Source organism: Mirounga angustirostris, unplaced genomic scaffold (genome assembly GCF_029215605.1).
Source record: "Mirounga angustirostris isolate CCGP_5_RB_7025 unplaced genomic scaffold, mMirAng1.0.hap1 SCAF_17, whole genome shotgun sequence".
In the NCBI taxonomy this organism is placed as follows: Eukaryota; Metazoa; Chordata; class Mammalia; order Carnivora; family Phocidae; genus Mirounga; species Mirounga angustirostris.
In genome coordinates this window covers 12851559-12876048 of record NW_026991725.1, presented here as the reverse complement: position 1 = coordinate 12876048, position 24490 = coordinate 12851559, and the positions used below count along the sequence as shown (strand labels likewise).

General features: G+C 36.9%; 1 protein-coding gene across 2 annotated transcripts in view; it reads left to right on the top strand.

The window, feature by feature from the left end:
* Nucleotides 1–24490, top strand: part of MED13 (mediator complex subunit 13) — a 106812-nt gene that overhangs the window by 64215 nt on the left and 18107 nt on the right. For both annotated transcript variants that reach the window (XM_045889301.3, XM_054510916.2), the window contains exons 12-20: nucleotides 276–397; nucleotides 2687–2777; nucleotides 2910–3124; nucleotides 5317–5513; nucleotides 6254–7167; nucleotides 17239–17400; nucleotides 20437–20660; nucleotides 22807–22996; nucleotides 23962–24424. In XM_045889301.3, the coding sequence (XP_045745257.1) occupies nucleotides 276–397; nucleotides 2687–2777; nucleotides 2910–3124; nucleotides 5317–5513; nucleotides 6254–7167; nucleotides 17239–17400; nucleotides 20437–20660; nucleotides 22807–22996; nucleotides 23962–24424 (2578 nt within the window). The remainder of the gene's footprint in view (nucleotides 1–275; nucleotides 398–2686; nucleotides 2778–2909; nucleotides 3125–5316; nucleotides 5514–6253; nucleotides 7168–17238; nucleotides 17401–20436; nucleotides 20661–22806; nucleotides 22997–23961; nucleotides 24425–24490) is intronic.

Below are 24490 nucleotides of genomic sequence, written 5' to 3'. Positions count from 1 at the left end.
TGTATGTCTTTTTATTTGATATATAAAATCAGAGTACTTAGCCATGTTATGGATTACATAGCCTTTGGTGAGCTTCCTGGAGAAATTACTACTGTTTATTTGCAACTTTATTTCTATGAAAAAATTTTTAGATTTTAAGCAAATCATAGTTTCTTATTGCAAAATACTCTTATAAGTTTAAAGTTAGATATCTAGTTTAAATAACTAGAATAATACTTATTTGGTCAGTAGTAGAATCTTTTGTTTTTCTGATCGACTGTGATTGACATATATAGATGCTCCACGCCCTACTAGTCATGCCCGTCCTCCATCAACCAGTTTGATTTATGACTCAGACCTGGCTGTCTCTTATACTGACCTTGATAATCTCTTCAATTCTGATGAAGATGAACTAACAGTGAGTATTTTATTAATGGTTAAGGTTATAATTTCTTTACCTTGATTTTATATAGACTTTTCAGAAGTGATATGTGACTTGAATAGTACATTTGAGCCCTGAAAAATAGGAAATATTTTGGAATAAAATTTTATTAATTGGTTTCTTTTTTTAAAACTTACATTTGAGCAGTCTTGGCATAGTGTCACCTATAAGCTGTGGGGTTTTTTTTCTTTATTATTATTATTTTTTAAAGACTTTATTTATTTATTTGACAGAGAGAGACATAGCGAGAGCAGGAACACAAGCAGAGGGAGTGGGAGAGGGAGAAGCAGGCTTCCCGCAGAGCAGGGAGCCCAATGTGGGGCTCAATCCCAGGACCCTGGGATCATGACCTGAGCCGAAGGCAGACGCTTAACGACTGAGCCACCCAGGCGCCCTTCTTTATTTTTTTATATTTGAAGGACATGTGTGATTAAGCTTAATTTCTACCATATGTTCTTTTTCTGCAGTCTTTAGGAAGCAGAATTATTTTCCTGTTCTTTGATCTCTCATTTGAGAAATGACCCTGGGATTGACTCACATACATAAAATAATAAATAATTAACATTAAAATTGTGTGCCTTGTCAGTTTATTAAGGAATACTACTTTTTTTTTTTTTTTTAAGATTTTATTTATTTATTTGAGAGAGAGAATGAGATAGAGAGAGCATGAGAGGGGAGGGTCAGAGGGAGAAGCAGACTCCCCGCCGAGCAGGGAGCCCGATGCGGGACTCGATCCAGGGACTCCAGGATCATGACCTGAGCCGAAGGCAGTCGCTTAACCGACTGAGCCACCCAGGCGCCCGGAATACTACTTCTTTTGAATATGATTGGCATTCTAGCCATTACTGTAAAACAGCTATATACTATAATAATGAAAGAGGCAGAAGGAGAAATATTTAACTTTGCACATCCGTTTGCAGAGAAAGGTGATTATAAAAGAAAATTTAAAATGAGATTTGCTAGAATGTCAAGTCTCTAGCAAATTAATGAACTGAGTGCTGCATTATCATAAAAGGGAATTCCATTTTCATCTGCATAAAGGTAGCTTGGAGACTTCTATAGTACATTTGGTCATTCTTGTTCTGTATTACACTTTTAATCCTCTCTGTTGTATATATTGATACACACATACACCCTGCATATATATATTTATGTATATATGTATATACACATATATGCACATTTGGTGTCTTCATTTAAGTGACATAGGCAGATATAACTATACATAAACTTACATTCTTTTTTTTTTTTTAAGATTTTATTTTTTTTATTTATTTATTTGACAGAGAGAGACAGTGAGAGAGGGAACACAAGCAGGCAGACTGGGAGAGGGAGAAACAGGCTCCCCACTGAACAGAGAGCCCGATGCGGGGCTCGATCCCAGGACCCTGGGATCATGACCTGAGCCGAAGGCAGACGTTTAATGACTGAGCCACCCAGGCGCCCCATAAACTTACATTCTATATCCCTGAATACTTTGGTACTTTTATGCTTTCTCTCTGTTACCATTCATGTATCAGCTGTGGCTCTTGTGAGGTAAAAAGGTTGTAATTAGAACTCAGTCTACATATTTATGACAAAGTGGCTAACAGGAGGCTTGGAACTAAGTCGTCAGGTCTAAAAACATTGGTGACAGATTGGAGATGGTAAAACGATTTGTTCAATGTATTAAAACTAATTTTTAGTTAGGTATCCTGTTACTTATCAAATGAGATCTTTCTGAAGTTTGTGCTTTGTTTTACATGTTGTAGCATTTTTATAAGGGTAAGGAGATTATTAAACAAGATAAAAGTATAAATTAGGTTTCAGAGGGGTGATTGAATATATAGGAAACTTCAGTGTGTTTTATTTAAGGGGACAAATGCTTTATGAATATCTTTTACTAAGAAGCAGTTCTGATATTATAAATCCTTCTTATTGCAGGTTTCCTTTTTTTTTTTTTTTAATTTTAATAGGCTTTAAGTGGTAGGTTATTTTTGCTTCTGTGTGTTCTGGAAGTATTGGTCCTGTGTCTTGGAGGAACTTTCCCTCTGTTAATTTGCAGGATTATCAAATAAACAAATTAATCTTGGTTCATTGATTGCCTAAAAAGTGTTTTACATCTTTATAAATTTTTCTAATAACCAATATTTATCTCTGGCACAACCAGAATAATATATTTGGTGAATGGGTTTGACCTTCAAGTTATATCTTAATGATTACCATCTTGGATCACATTGGACTTAAAATTTCAGATAAATAATGTGTTTTTGTTTTTGTTAATAGCCTGGATCTAAAAAGTCAGCAAATGGAACAGATGATAAATCCAGCAGTAAGGAATCAAAGACAGGAAATCTGGACCCACTATCTTGCATAAGTAAGCTTCCCAAATCTGCTCCAGATAAATCTGCAAATTTTTAATCTGAATAAAATTCCACACTCCTTTCTTTTAAACACAGATTAACTTCTTTTTAGTCTTATGTTAAAATGTGTGTTTTATTAAATATAGGCACTGCAGATCTTCATAAAATGTATCCTACACCACCATCATTGGAACAACATATTATGGGATTTTCCCCAATGAATATGAGCAATAAAGAATATGGTAGTATGGATATAACACCTGGAGGAACTGTTCTAGAAGGAAATAGTTCTAGTATAGGAACACAGTTCAAAATTGAGGTTGATGAAGGATTCTGTAGCCCAAAACCTTCTGAAATTAAAGTAAGTATTTTATTTTTCTAGAAAAATAATTCACTTTATATATGTATATATATGCTTATATATATATATATATATATATATTTTTTTTTTTTTTTTTTTTAATTTAAGAGTGGGGAGGCTGGGGAGGGGCAGAGGGAGAGAGAGAATCTTAAGCAAGCTCCACACCCAGTGTGGAGCCTGCTGTGGGGCTCTATCTCACAACCCTGAGATCGTGACTTGAGCCAAAATCAAGAGTCCACACACCCAACCAGCCGAGCCACCCAAGCACTCCTCCAATATTTTCTTACAGATTCCGTTTGTTGCTGTATTTTTTTTTTAAAGATTTTATTTATTTATTTGACAGAGAGGGAGACAGAGAAGGAACTCAAGTAGGGGGAGTGGGAGAGGAGAAGCAGGCTCCTTGCTGAGCAGGGAGCCCGATGCGGGGCTTGATCCCAGGACCCTGGGATCATGACCTGAGCCGAAGACATCTGCTTAACTGACTGAGCCACCCAGGCACCCCCAGTTTGTTGCTGTATTAAAAAAATCTATTCATGGTGATTCTTATTTTGTAGTTAACAGATTTGAAGACTAAAGAGTGGTGACACTATTAAGAATGCCTTTAAGAACACTTGGGCTGCTTCCATAATTTGCTATTGTAAATAATGCTGCTGTAAACATAAGGTTGCACGAATCCCTTTGAATTAGTGTTTTTGTAATTTTTAATTTTTTTTGTTTTTGTAATTTCTTTAAAAAAATTTTATTTATTTATTTGACAGCATAAGCAGGGAGAGCGGCAGGGAGAAGGAGAAGCAGACTCCCCCGCTGAGCAGGGAGCTGGACTCGGGGCTCGATCCCAGGACCCTGGATCATGACCTGAGCTGAAGGCAGCCACTTAACAGACTGAGCCACTCAGGCGCCCCATGTAACTTTTGAGTAAATACCCAGCAGTGTGATTATTGGACTGTAGGGTAGTTCTGTTTTTAACTTTTTTAGTAACCTTCACTGTTTTCCACAGTGACTGCACCAGTTTGCATTTCTACCAGGGGTGCAAGAGGGTTCCTTTTTCTCCAACACCAGTTGTTTCTTGTGTGTGTCATTTTTTTTAACATTTTATTTATTTATTAGAGAGAGAGAGAGCACAAGGAGGGGGAGCAGCAGGCAGAGGGAGAGGGAAAAGCAGGCTCCCCACTGAGCAGGGAGCCCAACATGGGGCTGGATCCCAGGACCCTGGGATCATGACCTGAGCCAAAGGCAGCCAATTAACCAACTGAGCCACCCAGGCGTCCCTCTTGTGTTTTTGATTTTAACCATTCTTACAAATGTGAGGTGATCTTATTGTAGTTTGTTTTATTTGTTTAGTTTTTTTTTTTTTTTACCTTTAGTAAACTCCATGCCATACATGGGGCTCAGACTCAACCATCCTGAGATCAAGAGTTGCATGCTCTACCAACTGAGCCAGGCAGGAGCCCCTCTCATTGTAGTTTTGATTTGCATAACCCTGATGATGAGTGATGTTGAGCAGATGAATGGATAAAGATGTGTATGCACATGCACACACATCCACACCCACATAGGAATATTATTCAGACATAAAAAAGAAAGAAATCTTGTCATTTTCAATGACTTGGATGGAGCTAGAGAGTGTAATGCTAAGCAAAATAAGTCAGACAGAAAAAGACAAATACCATATGCTTTCACATATATGTTGAATTTAAGAAATAAAGGGGGGAAATGAGCAAAGGAAAAAAAAAGACAAACCAAGAATCACTTTTGACTATAAAGAATAAACTGATGGTTACCAGAGGGGAAGTTGGTAGGGGGTTGGATGAAATAGGTGATGTGGATTAAGGAGTGCACTTGTGATGAGCACTGGGTGATGTACGGAATTGTTGAATCACTGTAGTATACACCTGAAACTAATATAGCACTGTATGTTAATTAATTGGAGTTAAAATAGAGTGAATTCATTTAAGAATAAAATTAAATTGGGTACCTGGCTGGCTTAGTCAGTAGAGATTGTGACTCTTGGTCTCAGGGTCATGAGTTGAAGCCCTACTTTTGGCGTGGAGCCTACTTTAAAAAAAAAATATATATATATATATTTACATTTTATTATTTTGTTTAAAGAGAGGGGGGAAAAAGGCTAGAGTGAGTTTGGCTTTTTTCCCCTGGAAGATAAGATGCTGAAAGTCATGGTCTTTGTATTATAGGATTTTTCTTATGTCTATAAGCCTGAAAATTGTCAAGTTTTGGTGGGATGTTCCATGTTTGCACCTCTAAAAAGTCTACCAAGCCAATGTCTGCCTCCTATCAAATTGCCAGAAGAGTGTATTTACCGTCAGAGTTGGACTGTTGGAAAATTGGAATTGCTTCCTTCAGGGCCTGCAGTGCCATTCATCAAAGAGGGGTATGATTTAGATTTATGTTATTGGTATAGTGTAGGTGTGCTTACATAGCTTTAATTTTTTTCACAGAAGTACCTGCTTTCCTAGTACTTAGAAAAAAGATACTGTTTTTTTAATTCTAAAAATTGTTTTTTGATCAATAAATTATAATGGTATTAGTTGCATGTTGATAAACTGTTGGAAAACTTAAGACCATTATGCTTTGGTTATTTGTCTTCATTTGTGGGTGGAAGTTTTCTTCAGAAGCACCTTTTGTTTTGCTCTGAAATTCTAAATCCCATTTGTGTATTTGCCATATCACATACTTCTCATATTTTAATATCTCTGAAATTGGGATGTCTTATAATTGGTAGGATCTTACAATTGACATTGTCCCTTATTGCATGTAAACATCTCTAAAATCAGGATTTTTTTTTTTAACAGTGACATCTTAGGATCAATGAAATATGGTTATTTGTAGTACAAGAAATACGGATAGTAAATGTGGATGTCTAGGTGTAGATAAGTGTAAACAGATTTTATTTACAGTTTTGGAACTAGTCGGTTAGTCCACAGTCTACAACAGTCACCTAGAGTGGATATAATAACCAGATACATATTTTAATTATACTTGTAACTTTTGCACTAATTGTGCTTTCATTTTCAGTGTTACTGAAAAATACTGGGAGATTTTTAGTTCTGTTTCATATTATTAATATGTTCCTCTATGTATGTGTTTAATTTTTTACCCTGGTGACACCAGTGATGGGAGTACTATCGATCAAGAATATGGTCCTGCTTATACACCTCAAACTCATACTTCTTTTGGGATGCCTCCTAGCAGCGCACCTCCTAGTAACAGTGGAGCAGGAATTCTTCCTTCTCCATCTACACCTAGGTTTCCGACTCCAAGGACTCCAAGGACTCCAAGGACTCCTCGAGCTGGTGGACCTGCTAGTGCTCAAGGTTCAGTCAAATATGAAAACTCAGACTTGTATTCACCAGCTTCCACCCCCTCCACATGCAGACCCCTTAATTCTGTTGAACCTGCAACTGTTCCCTCCATCCCTGAAGCACACAGTCTTTATGTAAACCTCATTCTTTCAGAATCAGTTATGAATTTGTTTAAAGACTGTAACTTTGATAGTTGCTGTATCTGTGTCTGCAACATGAATATCAAGGGTGCAGATGTTGGAGTTTACATTCCAGATCCAATGCAGGAAGCACAGTATAGGTGTACCTGCGGCTTCAGTGCTGTCATGAACAGAAAATTTGGAAACAATTCAGGATTATTTCTTGAAGATGAACTAGATATCATAGGACGCAACACAGAATGTGGCAAAGAAGCAGAAAAACGTTTTGAAGCTCTCAGGGCTACTTCTGCTGAACATGTTAATGGAGGACTAAAGGAATCTGAGAAATTCCCTGATGAGTTGATATTATTGCTACAAGATCAGTGCACTAATTTATTTTCACCTTTTGGAGCAGCAGACCAAGACCCTTTTCCCAGGATTGGTGTAATTAGTAATTGGGTACGTGTTGAAGAGCGGGACTGTTGCAATGACTGCTACCTTGCATTAGAACATGGGCGTCAATTCATGGATAACATGTCAGGAGGAAAAGTTGATGAAGCACTTGTGAAAAGTTCATGCTTACACCCCTGGTCCAAAAGAAATGGTAAGCATCCTAATGGAATAATTTTTCTGTTTATTTTCCTTTAGTTGTAGGACTGCTTTTCTTTCTTCGGAAAAAGTATTAAAGGCAGTTCCCATGTAACTAATAGAGACATTGAAATTTGGGACTTAAAACTCCTCTAAGAATGACATTTTTAAAGGGAGAATTTCCTAGCAGTTTAGTTTAATTTCACCAATAAAAGTATGGTTATTGTAAGTCTGTAATTATGTACTTACGTAGGAGTATAAAAGGCACTTTGCAGATGTTAATTAGCAGAAAATTGCGGGTTGTCTGCTTTATTCAACATTCTTTCACTCATTAAATATTTACTGAACACCTGATATGTGCCACAGACTGTCCCTTTAGAAAGTACAGCCTTAAATGAAGCAAACATACTTCTTGCCCTTTTTGAGCCTATAATTTAGTAGAGAAGACATAAACAAAATAAGTAATTATATTAGTGACAATTGCTTTGAAGAAAAAGAAAGGTGAAAGGAGTGGAAAAACACAGGAGTGTACTATTTTAGATGTATGGTTAGAGAAGATATTACTGAGGCATTTGAGTAAAAAACTGCATAAACTGGGAGAATGGAGCTATGGGGCTAACCAAGGGAAGAGTATTTCAGACAGTGCAAAGACCCTGAGGTTAATGTGTTTGAGGAACAGTAAGGAGATATTGTTGCTGGAGTGAATTGGGTGATGGGAGATTGGTCAAATATGAAATCTAAGAAATGGCCAAACACCAAAATCCTGGAGGGGTCTTATGGACCTTGTAAGACCTTCCTGTCTATTGTGTTGTGGATGGTAAAGGTAAGAGTAGAAGCAGAGTAGTTAGGAAGCAATTACAGTAGTCCAGGTGAAAGATGATCGTAATTTAGACAAGTTGGGAAGCAATAGAGATAGGAGTAGTGGGTTCTAGGTATTTTGGGGAAATAGAACCTACAGGATTTGCTGATACATAAGAAAAGATGAGGCATCAAGAATAGCTTGAGCAACAGGATGAAGTGATGGTTCTAATTATAGAGGAGGGAAACGTTGCAGGAAGAGGTCAAGTACACATTTGGAGGTAACAGTTTTAAATTCAGGGGAGTGATTAGGGTTGTAGATTAAAATTTTCTTGTGTAAGTTATCAGTATTAAAATCTATGGAGCTGGATCAAACAACCTAGAGAGTGACTAGAGAGAAATCCAAGGATGGAACTGATGTTTAGAGGTGGAGAAGAAAGGGAGGATCCAGGATAGGAAAACAAGGAAGTGGGAGGAAAACCAAGTGAGTATGGTGTCCTGGAAGTCAAGTACAGGAAATGTTTGAAGGAGAGAATGGTCATCAATGTCAGATAATGTTATACAGATACAGTGTCAGATACTTGTATAGAGTTCTGAAGATCTAATATGTTAATCCATATTAAGTGCTTAGCGCGGTGCTTGCAACATAGTACTGAACTAATAATATAAGCTGCCATTATTATTAAAATAATCAATTAGATATTTTCTTTCAGGCACAACCAACCCAACACTTCTTAAAAGTTGTCTCGATATACCACTGATTTTTCTAACTTTTGGTTATTATATAGAAAATTAGCCTCCTTCAAAATGTGGTTTTGGGTAAGGATCTTTTCTAAGGTGATATCTGCCATATCACCTTTAGTTGGTCCATGTGTCATTCACTAATTCAGTTTTTTTTTTTTTTGACACATATGCAAAACAGTGTGCTTGGTCTTCTAGGAGATAGGAAGATATAACCTATCTTTAAATTGCTTACACAGTACTCAGAGAACCAAAACTATAATGCAGGGTTGAAAGAAGTAAAAACACCCTAAATGCCCATTGACAGGAGAATGGATAAATGATTATGATAGTACAAATAGAATGTTGCATAGTTCTAAACATGAATAAAACTATATATAACAAATAGGTGAATCTTAGTATTGAGAGGAAGGAGAGTGGGAACAAGTCCTAGAAGATTATATATGGTAAGTTACCTTTTTGTAAAGTTTTAAAATGAGCAAAACTAAATATTTTTTAGATGCACATAAAATTCAGGATAGTGGTTAATTTTTAAAAGCTGAAGGAGGGTTAGGATAGGGAGAAGCGCTAATATGATTTTTGTGGTGATGTTCTAGTTCTTGGGCTGTGATATCATAGTTGTTCATAATGTTATTATTAAAGAAAATTTGTGACATAGGAGGGCAGTACATGGACCAGTGGTTAAGATTTTGTTCATGACATAGTTTGATGATTCATGGAACTCCTTATACTCAAGGACAGAGTTAGAAAAAGGTATAAATAAATGTCATAGATGTTCAAAAAATGGGCAGGATTGTTTTCAGCCATAGGTAATAGTTAAGAACATATGCTGTGGAGGCAGACTGCTTGAGTTTGAAATATGGCTTTATCACTATATACTATGACATTGGGCAAGTTATTTAATCTCTCTGTGCTTCAGTTCTCTTAAATTGTGTCAGTAATAGTATTTACCCCAAATAGTGTTGAGAGGATCAGTGTTTTATGTAACAGAGAGCGGTGCCTGGCACAAAGAACTCAAATATTAGCAGTTGGTAATAGTAGTAATAGCAGAAGCAGTAGCGTTAGTGGTACTCTATTGCTTGTTTTTAAGAACCAACTCATCTTGAAAGTTCTCATCACAAGAAAAAAATATTATGTAACTATGTATGGTGATGGATGTTGACTGGACTTATTGTGGTGGTCATTTTACAATATATACAAATACTAAATCATTATATTGTGCACCTGGAACTAATGTTATGCCAATTTTACCTCTATAAAAAATAAAAAAAGAACTAGCTTATGCCAGTTGTACCTCAAACAAGGCCCAACTTATCTGCCAAATAGAAAACATTGAGCCTCAACATTTTTTGTGTAACAGTAAACATTGATGTAAACAGGAAACTTTACAGCCATAAAGATAAATTTCATTGTAACAACTTGTATTAAAATAATTCAAAACAGAGGTGCCTGGCTGGCTCATTTGAAGAGTATGCCACTCTTGATCTTGGGGACATGAATTCAAGGCCCATGTTAGGTGTAGAGATGACTTAAATAAATATTTAAAAAAATAATAATTCAAGGGACACCTGGGTGGCTCAGTCAGTTAAGCGTCTGACTCTTGATTTTAGCTCAGATCTTGATTCTCAGGGTCAGGAGTTCAAGCCCCGCAGTGGTCTCCGTGCAGGGCATGGAGCCTACTTTAAAAATAAAAGATGATAATTCAAAGCAAAAAAGCAGTTCCTTTATGTTTCAACTTTTAAATTTCAATATAAAGACAAATAATGTGGGGTGCCTGGGTGGCTCAGTCAGTTAAGTGTCTGCCTTTGGCTCAGGTCATGATCTCAGGATCCTGGGATCCAGCCCTATGTCGGGCTCCCTGCTCAGTGGGGAGTCTGCTTCTCCCATTCCCTCTGCTCCTCCCCCCACTTGTGTGCATGCACGCTTGCTCACTCTCTGTCAAATAAATCTTAAAAAAAAATGCTGTGATCTAAATGTGTAATATTGGAATACTTTCATTAAACTATAGCAGCATCATGAAAGAAAAGGTCCTACATTAGGACCTTTGCCCTAATTGTTTCCTCTGCCTCGGACACCTTTCCCCCATGTATTTACAAGGGTAACTGTCTTGTCGGTTAAGCATCCAACTCTTGATCTCAGCTCAGGTCTTGATCTTGCGGTTGTGAGTTCAAGCTGCACGTTGGTCTCCATGCTCGGCAGGGAACCTACTTTAAAAAAAAATATCTCGGGTGTCATTTTATCAGTATAAAATTGCAAACCCCTCTTCATGTTCTCCATCCTGCTGCTTTTGCTTTTCTCTATAGTGTGTTTTACCTTTTAATATACTGTATAGTTTGTTGATTAATTATTGTCTCTCCATTAAATTTACCCAGTGAAAGTTCTGTGAAAATGCTAGGGTTTTTGTCTGTTTTGCTTGTTGATATATCCCAAGTACTTACAACAGTGCCTGGCATATAGGAGATGCCCAACGTGTTAAAATATTTGTTTGAAGGAATTAAAAAGGTCAAGCCATAGTTTGTATATTTTAATGGTAGTGTTTATTTTTTTTTCAAGATGGGAAAAACTTTGTTCTAGTTATGAAAAAATACATACTGGCTGAAAAGAATGAATCTAGACAATGCAGAAAAGTAGAAGTAAAAATTGCCCATATTTCTGCCCATTCACAACAGCATTACAGCACTCCCAAGATCACTCTTTCAACAGCTTTATTGACGTACCATACAATTCACTCATTTAAAGTGTACAGTTGAATGGTTTTTAGTGCAGACAAACCTCAGAGACACTGTGGGTCTGGTCCCAGACTACCACAGTAAAGTGAATATCACAATAAAGTGAGCCAAATGAACTTTTTGGCTTCCCAGTGCACATGAAAGTTAGGTTTACACTACACTGTCGTCTTATTAAATATGCAGTAGCATTATGTCTAAAAAATGTACACACCTTAATTTTAAAATACTTTATTGCTAAAAAATGCTAACCATTATCTGAGCTTTCAGCAAGTCATGCTCTTGTAGCTGGTAGCTTCAGTGTTGACGGCTGCTGACTGATGAGGATGGTGGTCGATGGAGACTGGGGTAGCTGTGGCAACTTCTTAAAATGAGACAACAGTGAAGTTTGCCACATTGATTGATTCACGAACAATTTCTCTGTAGTATGAGGTGCTGTTTGATAATATTTTACTCACAGTGGAACTTTTTCAAAATTGGAGTCAGTCCTTTCAAGTTCTCCTGCTGCTTTATCAACTAAGTTTATGAATATTCTAAATCCTTTGTTGTCATTTCAACAGTTCACAACATCTTCACTGCATCTCAAGAGTAAGAAGCAACTTCTCATCCATTAAAGTTTTATCATGAGATTGAAGCAGTTCAGTCACATACTTCTCTCACTATTTCCACCACATTTCCACTGAAATCTTGAATCCCTCAAAATCATCCATGAGGGTTGCAATCAGCTTTTTCAAAATTCCTGTTAATATTGGTATCTTGATCTCTTCCCATGAATCACAAATGTTCCTAAATGGCATCTAGAATCGTGAATCACTTCCAGAAGCTTTTCAATTTACTTTGCCCAGATCCATCAAAGGAATCACTATCTAAGGCAGTTACAGCATTATGAAATGTATTTCTTAAATAGTAAGACTTGGAAGTTGAAATTGCTCCTTGATCAATGGGCTGCAGAATGGATGTTGTGTTAGCAGGCATGAAAACAACATTAATCTCATTGTACATCACCGTCAGAGCTGTGGGGTGACCAATGAGCAGTCATATTTTGAGGAGATTAGGCGCGTTTAGGGTGGTATGGCCATAGACTGAGCAGTCATATTTTGAAAGGAATCTTTTTCTGAGCAGTAAATCTCAGCAGTGGACTTAAAATATTCAGTAAATCATGATATAAACAGATGTGCTGTCATGCAGGCTTTGTTGTTCCATTTATAGAGCAGGGGCAGAGTAGATTTAGCATAATTCTTAAGGGCCCTAGGATTTTCAGAATGGTAAATGAACTTTGGCTTCAACTTAATGTCACCAGCTGCATTAGCCCCTAACAAGAGAGACAGCATGTCCTTTAAAGCTTTGGAGCTAGGCATTAATTTCTCTTTAGCTGTGAAAACCCCTGTATGATGTCTTCTTCCAATTGAAGATTGTTCTGTCTGCATTGAAAAGTCTGTTATTTAGTATAGCCATCTTCATTAATGATCTTAGCTTAATTTTCTGGATAACTTGCTGCAGCTTCTACCTCAGCACTTATGCTTCACCTTGTACTTCGATGTTATGGAGATGGCTTCTTTGCTTAAACTTCACGAACCAACCTCTGTTAGCTTCAGACTTTTCTTCTGCAGTTTCCTCACTTGTCTCAGCCCTCATGGAATTGAAAAGCGGTCTTGCCCTGGATTAGGTTTTGCCTTGAGGAAATGTTCTGTTCTATCCAGACCACTAAAACTTTCTCCTTATCAGCAGACAGCCTGTTTCACTTTTCTTATCTTTGTGTTTCACTTTTAATTTTCTTCGAGAACTTTTCCTTTGCATTCACAACTTGGCTATTTGGCACAAGAGGCCTAGCTTTTCAGCCTCTGTGGGCTTTCAACATGCCTTCCTCACTAAGCTTAATCATTTCTAGCTTTCGATTTAAAGTACAACTCTTCCATTCACTTGAACATTAGAGACCCCAGCAAGGTTATTAGTTGGCCTAATTTCGGTATTGTTGTGTCTTGGGGAATAAAGAGGCCCAAGGAGAGAGAGACAGGGAAACAGCCAGTTGTGGAGCAGTCAGAACACACAACATTTATTAAGTATGCCATCTTAGATGAGCATGGTTCGTGGTGTCCCCCCAAATTTATAATAGTAACATCAAAGATCACTAATGGTCACAGATCACCGTAACAAATATAGTAATAACGAACAACTTTGAAATATTGGGAGAATTACCAAAATGTGACAGAGACATTGGAAAAATGATACTAATAGACCTGCTCGTTGCCGGATTGCCACAAACTATCAACCTGTTAAAAAAAAATGCAGTATTTTTGAAACAGAATAAAGCAAGGTATGCCTGTATTCACGGAGTTGTGTAGCCATCACCACAGTCAATTGTAGAGCATTTTCATCACCATGAAAAGAAACCCCATGCGTATTAGAGGTCACTCCCTATTCCCTCCATGCCCTCCCTTTCAATGCCAGTCAACTACATTCTCTCCATATAGATTTTTTTGGACATTTCACATAAATAGACTCATACACCATATGGTCTTTTATGATTGGTGTCTTTCACTTAGCATTCTCAAAGTTCATCCATGTAGCATGCATTCATTAATACTTGCTTTTTATTGCCAAATATTCTGTTGTATTGGGTATACCACACTTTATTCATTCATCTGTTGATGGACATTTCGGTTGTTTCCACTCTTTGGCTATTATGAATAATGCTGATTTGAACATTTGTGTACAAGTTTTTATGTGAACATATGTTTTCATTACTCGTGAGTGGACTTACTAGGCTATAGCACTCTGTTTTACTTTTTGAGGAATTGTCAGACTGTTTTCAAAGCAGCTGCACCATTTTATATTCCAACCAGCAATGTGTGAGAGTTCTGCTGTCTCCACATCTTCATTAACATTTGTCATTGTCTTTTTGATTATAGTCATCATAGTGAGTATGAAGTGTCATCTCATTGTGGTTTTGGTTGGCATTTCCCTGATGGCTTTTCAAGTGCTTATTGTCCATTTTTATATCTTTGGAGAAATGTCTTTTTCAGAACCTTTGTCCCATTTTTAAATTAGACTTTTTTGTTTTCATCATTGAGTTGTAAGTTCTTTATATGTTCTGGATAAAAGTCCCTCATTAGATATATGATTTCCACATATTTTCTCCTATTCTCTGGGTTGTCTTTTCACTTTCTTGATGGTATCCTTTGAAGCAGAAAAGTTTTTAATTTTAATGAAGTTCAGCATACTTACTGTCTTGTTGCTTGTGCCTTTGGTGTCATATCTAAAAAGGCTTTTCCTAACCCTAAGTAAGTCATGAATATTTACTCCTCTGTTTCTTTTTCTAGGAGTTTTATAGTTATAACACTATTTAGGTGTATAATCCATTCTGAATTAACTTTTGTATTTGGTATAAGGAAGGGTTCCAACTTTATTCTTCTGCATGTGGATATCCAACTGTCTTAGAACCATTTGTTAAAAAGATTATCTTTCCCCATTAAATTGTCTTGACACCCTGTCAAAAATAAATGGACTATGTGAGATTTCTGGATGTTCAGTTCTATTCTGCTGATCAGTGTGTCTATCCTTCATGATGATCACTCTTAAAAATCATAACCTTTTAATCATCGCTTTCCAACCAGATTTCAGCTTAAATAGAGACCTGGCACCTGTGGCTGTATACAGTTATAATTCTTTTTCATGTCAGTCTCCCACACAAGATAGTAAGATCCCTCAAGATGTGAGTAAGAATTTATTTACACAGTATTCCCCACAGCTAGAATAATTCCTGGCCCATAGTAGGTCTTCAGTAAATACATTTTCTTTTCTTTTTTAAGATTTTATTTATTTATTTGAGACAGCATGAGAGGGAGGAGGGTCAGAGGGAGAAGCAGACTCCCTGCCGAGCAGGGAGCCCGATGTGGGACTCGATCCCGGGACTCCAGATCATGACTTGAGCTGAAGGCAGTCGCTTAACCAGCTGAGCCACCCAGGCACCCAGTAAATATATTTTCTAAAAGAATGAAGAAGTATTTGAGAATTTTTTCTGAATTAAAATCAAAATGCAAATTCCTGAGCTAAACCCAGGTCAGAATTTCTCATGGTAGCTCTGCATATATGTCCTTAAAAAGTTCCCCATGTGATTATGATAAATAACCTTAGCCAATAGCAACTTTTTCTAGACTTCATTTTATGTGAATATTCAGATATGAATACACATAATTATATTTTATACTGTTTATGTAAAATATCTTCTATAGTTTTATAACTTGCTTTGATTTACCAGTGTGTAAGTCATTAGTCCATTTCAGATAGCTTTGTTGTTACTTAGTGACTACATATTCTATTAAGTAGTTTACATACTGATTTTTTAGAGAGGGAGTTGGGGAGGGGCAGAGGGAGAGGGTTAGAACCTTTTTTTTTTTTTTTTTTAGATTTACTTTTTGAGAGAGAGGGAGAGAGAGAGAAGGAGCAGGGGGAGGGGCAGAGGGAGAGGAAGAATCAGACTCCCCACTGAGCAGGGAGCCCGATGTAGGGCTCGATCCCAGGACCCTGAGATCATGACCTGAGCCGAAGGCAGACGCTTAACCAACTGTGAGCCACCCAGGCGCCTGGGAAAGAGAGAATCTTAAGCAGGTTCCACACCCGGTGAAGAGCCCAAAATGAGGCTTGATCTCAGAACGCTGAGATCATGACCTGAGCCCAAATCAAGAGTCGGATGCTGAACAGACTGAGCCATGCAGGCAACCCTACAGTAGGTTATTTAAACGTAATAGTTACTAAGCAGTATATCTGAAATTAAGTTACTTATAATTCTGTACACTATTTAGATCTAGGGAATGAAAGCCAGAAATAATAAATTAGGCAGTAATAATAATGAATTAAAGTTGAGTGATTTAGGGGCATCTGGGTGGCCTAGTCAGTTAAGTGTCTGCCTTCAGCTCAGGTCATGATCCCAGGGTCCTGGGATTGAGCCCTCGGTCAGGCTCCCTGCTCAGCAGGGGAGTCTGCACTCACTCTCCCTCTCCTTGTGTGCTCTCTCTATTGCGCACGCTCTCTCTCAAATAAATAAAATCTTTTTTTTAAAAAAGTTGAAAGATGTAATGTACAAGTGCTCAAACATGTTTAATGGTACAACTGAGTGTACTGGGGGCACAGATTAACCGTATCAGTAACATTTAGTGATTTTTTTTTTTTTAATGCCATTTGACATGAAGCAGCATCTTTCATACCCATTCTGATAGTTGGTCAGAAATGCAGGTCATAATAATATAATCCATAAATCTGTAAATCTAGTTTTATAAAGTATCTATGGATATTATAACACTTTTTACAGTGTAAGCAAGTTCATTTGTTACTGTACAAGTTCTGTATTTCAGAATTGTTACAGTCTACTATTTTTCCCAAATTAAACTTTAATCAATATAACCAGTCTTATCTATCTGATCATTTTACCATAGTGGTTATTAAGGTACACAGTTTATAACTCATTTCAGTGTGAGGTAGAGTTCTTTCTGGGAAAATACCTACAAGCACCAAAAACAACCAAAACAAATGCAGAAAAGGAAGAAATTTATTTGATTAATTTATAAATTGGTTAGCTAATAATGTGAGTGACTTTTTTATGGAGAGGAGTTATAATAACTTTTCTTATGTCTATTCTAGGAAAGTATCTAGAAGAACCATTTCTACAGATCATTTGAGATTGAACCTAATACAGTTCTCTGCACAAGCAGATGCTTAATCTTGATGACTGAAGTTGAACTTTCATGTATTTTGTTACGAAATTTTATTTCTTCGTATTGGCAATAGCAATTCTTACTTTTTTTTTTTTTTTTTAATGGTTGTAGATGTGAGTATGCAGTGCTCACAGGATATACTTCGAATGCTCCTATCTCTTCAGCCAGTTCTTCAGGATGCTATTCAGAAAAAAAGAACAGTAAGGCCTTGGGGAGTTCAAGGTCCTCTCACTTGGCAACAATTTCATAAAATGGCTGGCCGAGGCTCTTATGGTAAGTAATTTATAGTAATGTGTATTGACTGATTTTATATCAGCCCTTTATTTTTGTGCCCAACTTGGAATAAGCACATTTGTCTTCCTTAAATATTTTTGTAGCATATGCTTGACTTAAGGCCAGGGTGGTCAATCTTAGCCTTCATTACTTTGAGCATTTCCAATATTTAATTTATTGGGTTCTCCAGCCCCTCTTCAGAAAGAACAGCTTCCCTTAGATCTATTTTTACAGATTAGACTCACCAGTAAGATTTTATATGAAGAAAGAATCATATTGCCAAAATTTTTTAAATAAATGAACACTACTTTCATTGTAAATTATCACTTTACAACGTTGAATGAAGAATGGGGCAAAAAGAAGAGGCTACTACTAGTGATGAAGGACCCCAAGTTCTTCATTTAAAAAAAACCAAAAAACAAAAAAAACAAATTTGCTGGTTGTAAGAGTAGCAAATGAATACCCTAAATATGCTACACAGTACAGGGGCGCCCGGCTGGCTCAGTCGGTGGAGCATGTGGCTCTTGATCTCACGGCTGTGAGTTCGAGCTCCACATTGGGTGTAGAGATTACTTAAATATGACATCTTTAAAATATATGTATGGGGCACCTGGGTGGCTCAGTTGGTTAAGCGACTGCCTTCGGCTCAGGTCATGATCCTGGAGTCCCGGGATCGAGTCCCACATCGGGCTCCCTGCTCAGCAGGGAGTCTGCTTCTCCCTCTGACCCTCTCACGTGCTCCCTCTCATTCTCTCTCTCTCAAATAAATAAATAAAATCTTTAAAAAATAAAAAAATAAAAATATATGTATGTATGGTACACAGTAGATTTATGGTCATCTATCAAGGCAAAGAACATTCAAAATACTTGAACTATCTGTTGAAGATTGTCTCTGAAAGGTGGGAGCTTTTAAAATATATTTGGGGGGTGCCTGGGTGGCTCAGTCGGTTAAGCATCCGCCTTCAGCTCAGGTCATGATTCTGGGGTCCTGGGATCGAGTCCCGTAATTGGGCTCCCTGCTTAGCAGGACAGTCTGCTTCTCTCCCTCTGCCTCACCCCTTGCTTGTGCTCCCTCTCTCACTCTCCCTCTCTCTCAAATAAAATATTAAAAAGTATATACATACATATTTGGAATAATAGTTTTTAACATTGAAATCTTTGACTTTCATGCATGGTTTTAGACTGCATTATGTACAGAAGTAGTAGATTTGCTCATAATTTTCCTTTTCCTTTTATTAATGGCTAAATAATCATTAAAAACTTGACATTTAGTGAAAAATGCAGGTTAATTATATTTTTACATTCTTTTAAAAACCAAATAGAGTGTGTGTGTACACACACATACAGTTCTGCACCTTACTGACCAGGACATATAGAGCTGTCTTTCTTTCTTTTTTTTTTTTTTTTTTAAGATTTTATTTATTTGTGAGAGAGAGAATGAGAGACAGAGAGCATGAGAGGGAGGAGGGTCAGAGGGAGAAGCAGACTCCCTGCTGAGCAGGGAGCCCGATGCGGGACTCGATCCCAGGACTCCAGGATCATGACCTGAGCCGAAGGCAGTCGCTTAACCAGCTGAGCCACCCAGGCGCCCTTAGAGCTGTCTTTCTTTAGTTTTAATGGGTTCATGTATTTCATGTTCTTTACATATGATAATATTTTACCAATCCACTGTTTATGGACATACATATTGTTTCTCTCATTGTCATCACAACTGTTTTTCTATAATGCACACATCTCCTCTGGCTTAAAGGATGTGTGTTTTGTTGTTGTTGTTTTTATTGTTGCCAAATTACTCTCTGAGTATCAGTTTAAACTCCCACCAGCAAAATGCCTGTTTCCGCAAACCCTTGCTGAAGTAGATGGGTGAAAATGGTTGTTTTATTATAGCTTGAGAAATGGCATAGTACAGACTGTAAGAGTAGATTACCTGGCCTCTAATCCTATGTCTACCACTTCTTGTGTGATTCCAGACACGTTGCTTAACTTCTTCATTCCTGCTTTCTCATCTCTAAAATGAGGTTAATATTAGTATCTGCCTTACATGGTTTTGTGAGGATTAAATGAGTTAATATGTGTAAAGTTAGTATGTGTAAAGATCCTTGAACAGTACCTAGCACATAGCAAATGTTAGTTTTTCAACAATAATTATTTTAAATTGCTTTCTCTTAATGAGATTGAGCAGCTTTTTATGTATAAGATATTTCCTTTTCTGTGAACTTAGTTCATACACTTTACCCATTTTTCTGTTAGGTTGTTGATCATTTTCTTAGGGATTTTTAAGTCCCCTTTATATGGTAAGGAATTTAACCTTTTGTCATCTGAATTACAAATCTTTTTCCATTTTGTTGTTAATCATTTGGCTTTTTTATAATGTTTTTTATGCCAAATTTTAAAATTTATATAGTCAGATTGATCAGCTTTTAAATGGACAGGTTTTATGTTATGGTTAGAAAGGCTTTCCCCAGTCCAAATTTATAAAAAATAAAATAAAACTCCCCTCCCATGTTTTCTTTTGTACTTCTAAGTTTTTTCATTTGAATTAATTTTTTTAACAATTAAAACAATTTTAATAATTAAATAATTAAACAATTAAATTAGTATAAGTCATGTTTCCTAAAGACCATTTAGCAAATTCCTAACTCTGGAAAAGTCTCAATCATTGATTGGCCTTTAGATATATATATATATATATATTTTTTTAAAGATTTTATTTGTTTATTTGACAGAGACACAGCAAGATAGGGAACATAAGCAGGGGGAGTGGGAGAGGGAGAAGCAGGCCTCCCGCCGAGCAGGGAACCCGATGCGGGGCTCAATCCCAGGACGCTGAGATCATGACCGGAGCCGAAGGCAGACGCTTAATGACTGAGCCACCCAGGCGTCCCGGCCTTTAGATATTTTTATCTTTAATCAAATATTTTTGCTAATGACTTCAGTAACTTTGACATTTAAATAAAAGGAAGACATGTAACTGCTTTAAAATATTTACTTTTTTTTTTCTTAATATTTTCTTAAAATATGTTTTTTCCTATTTAGGAACTGATGAATCCCCAGAACCACTGCCAATCCCTACGTTTTTGTTGGGTTATGATTATGATTTTCTGGTGCTTTCTCCATTTGCGCTCCCTTATTGGGAGAGACTTATGCTGGAACCCTATGGATCTCAAAGAGATATAGCCTATGTTGTATTATGTCCAGAAAATGAAGCCTTGTTAAATGGAGCCAAAAGCTTTTTTAGAGACCTCACTGCGATATATGAGGTAGGTGTTTGAAAAGAGGTAGCATTCGGTGGCGGGGCGGGTGGTGGGGAAGTCAGCTTCTCCCTCTTCCTCTGCTCCTCTTCCTGACTCCTGCGCGCGTGCGCGCTCTCTCACACTCTCTTAAATAAAGATCTTTAAAAAAAATAAAGAGGTGGCATTTTAAAACTATAATTTGTATATTTATATATGAAATATACTGGGCAGTTCATTTGATTGGGACAGAGTAATAATGATGGGAAACTAGTTGTATAGTTCTCATGCTAGCCAGTTATGTTCTTTACAGCATTTGACCTGGACTGTTGTTCGATGTGTGTGCCGTGGGTCACAGTGAAATCACTGTATTGGGGAAAAACCATTGAAGACATATATATGCCATTTAAGGTCATCTTTTTTTTTAAATAAAGGGTTGCATTATTAAATAACCAGGAAAAAAATTACATTTGTAAAAATTCTAGTCCTGATTCTAGACCTCAGGTGCTGACACTAGGCCTCACTTTCGTAAAGTAAAGTTGTGTTAGATTTCTCTATGATCTTATCATTTCTGAAATTCTTGACTGATCTTTTAAATTCTTAACTGATATTATAATTCTCATGTTGTATCCCTCACTGAGTGCAGTGATTACAAATTTTAAGTGCTACAGGACATAAAGTCTTAACTTCATTATACTTTCCTTTCCCCATAAATGCTTAGAAATCCAGTCTTTAAAATTTAATTTCTTGGGCGCCTGGGTGGCTCAGTTGGTTAAGGTACTGCCTTCGGCTCAGGTCATGATCCTGGAGTCCCGGGATCGAGTCCCGCATCGGGCTCCCTGCTCGGCAGGGAGTCTGCTTCTCCCTCTGACCCTCCTCCCTCTCATGCTCTCTGTCTCTCATTCTCTCTGTCTCAAATAAATAAATAAAATCTTTAAAAAATAAATAAATAAAATTTAATTTTTTTCTACAGTCTGAGTTGTCAGTTTGTGCTGACTTAGCTCCTTTTAAATGTTCCACTTAATTACAAGGTATCTGTCCTATAGATTTGGGAAATAAATATTTCCCAAAGAGTGTTACTTGGAACACTAGTTCTGCAAAATCTTTCCAGAAAAAAGTTCCATAATTAAACAGGTTTGGGGAAACATTATATATTATTTTACTTTTTAAGAGATTCACTATTCAGGGGCGCCTGGGTGGCTCAGTCGTTAAGCGTCTGCCTTCGGCTCAGGTCATGATCCCAGGGTCCTGGGATTGAGCCCCGCATCGGGCTCCCTGCTCGGCGGGAAGCCTGCTTCTCCCTCTCCCACTCCCCCTGCTTGTGCTCCCTCTCTCGCTGTGTCTCTCTCTGTCAAATAAATAAATAAAATCTTTAAAAAAAAAAAAAAGATTCACTATTCATATTAGATTATTAAAGCTTTTGAAAGTTGGGTTTTTGGGGTTTTGGGGTGTTTTTTTTTTTCAAGCTTTTTAAAGTCTTAACACTAAAGAAATCCTCTGTCTAGGGGTGCCTAGCTGGTTCATTTGGTGGAAGTGTGACTCTTGATCTCAGGGTTGTAAGGTCAAGCCCCACATTGGGTGTGGAGCCTACTGAAAAAAAAAAAATCCTCTAGATTTTCTTAATTTAGTATTACATACTTATTTGATATTGGACTTCTTGTAACAAACATCAGTGGCCCACAGAATTGGAGGGAGAGCTGACAAATACATGGTATATTTATATACCAATTTTTATTTTTATTTGACTTGGATATATATGCATTTTTATGCTTACTTATATCTGTATACTACAAGTTTTCATTATTCAAACCACATGGTTCTTATGCCATTATTATCCAGGTGTTTTATTTCATTGGAGTTTAATTTAAAAAAAAAAACTTAATGGATTTCTAATGTAAAAAAGAAAAAGATGTACTATTTCACTTGATATTTTTATCCCAAATATTAATTATAAATTGTAAAGCTTAATTTAAATAACTTAAATGCTTGGGGCACCTGGCTGGCTCAGTTGCCATGGAGCTCTTGATCTCAGGGTTGTGAGTTCGAGTCACATGTTGGGTGTAGAGATTACTTAGAAATATATCTTCTAAAAAAATAAATAACTTAAATGTTTTATTTTATAGTGTGGACTCATACTATAATAAATTCACTAATTCTGCTTTATGTATATCTGTAGTCCTGTCGATTAGGTCAGCATAGACCTATTTCTCGACTGTTGACGGATGGGATCATGAGAGTTGGATCTACTGCATCAAAGAAACTATCAGAAAAGTTGGTAGCAGAATGGTTTTCTCAGGCAGCTGATGGTAACAATGAAGCATTTTCTAAACTCAAGCTTTATGCACAAGTCTGCAGATATGACCTAGGTATTAAATTTGTATTTATTTTATAAAACCAGTGGTTGCAAAGTATGGCCCAATGTATCTGCTGTTTTTGCAAATAAAATTTTATTGGAACCCAGCTCTGCTCATCTGTTTACATATTGTCTGTGGCTGCTTTTGTGCTACAAGATCCGAGCTGAATAGTTGAGACAGAGACTGTGTGACCCACAAAACCCAAAATATTTACTGTCTGACCCTTTAGAGAAAAAGTTTGCTGATCCCTAAAATAGGGATCCTGTCAGGTAAGAAGAAATTGTGGGTATAAACAATTTCCTTTGCTTCTGTAGGATCTGATGAATTTGTGTTTTTATTTACGCTTACTAACATTAAGATTCTTGATTTGTTAATGGTTTAGAGATAAAATAACTTGTAGTTACCTCTACAACACCAAGAAAACAGTTCTTTGTTGGAACTAAGAAAATAACTATTTAAGACTTGCTTTTAACACTCTTGAATTAACATTGGATTAAATATCAATGGACTTTAGACTTAATCCAAGGAAACACAGAACCAAAATATTGACCCTCATTAGGCATCTCTATAGTATGAACCCTATGATAACATTTTTTATTTTATATCTAGTTAGCTCTCAGTTTAGTCAGTGTTTATTCAACTTGTGATTTAGGAACCCTTTGAATGGTTTGATGAAAATTTGCTAGATATTGTTTTCATTCAATTAATTATATCTAGTAAATACAATTTTGTTAACTTGCATGGGAACCATTTATTTTGTATGAAAATGCTGTTTACTTTTTCAGTTACATTTAAAATTTGTTTCTTCAGTTTCTGGGCAAAAGAAAAAGCTTTATCTCCTACATTATTAGCATGCAGCTAAGGGAGGGTAATTACCAAAAAGCATCAACTAGATTATTATTCACATAGTAGAATAAAAAAAGAACCAATCAGTGAAGTAAAGAATTAAATATCCTGCCTGTTTTTATTACCTTTAGGTCCTTATCTTGCTTCCCAGCCTTTGGACAGCTCTCTACTTTCCCAGCCAAATTTAGTTGCCCCTACAAGTCAATCTTTGATTACTCCAGCTCAGATGACAAGTACTGGAAATGCTAATACTCCATCTGCCACCCTAGCATCTGCAGCAAGCAGCACTATGACAATGACTTCAGGTGTTACCATGTCTTCTTCAGTTGCCACAGCTAATTCAACTTTGACCACAACTTCAACTTCATCTTCATCATCCTCCAACTTGAATAGTGGAGTATCATCAAATAAACTGCCCTCATTTCCACCCTTTGGCAGTATGAACAGTAGTGCCACAGGATCCATGTCTACACAAGCAAGTACAGTTCAGAACGGCCAGCTAGGAGGGCAACAGTCATCAGCTCTACAAACAGCAGGGATTTCTGGAGAATCATCTTCACTTCCCACTCAGCCTCATCCTGATGTGTCTGAAAGGTACCTTTACTATTCTTTGCAGAAATGTAAATATATTATGCTGCTTTCTGTCTAAGATAGTCCTTG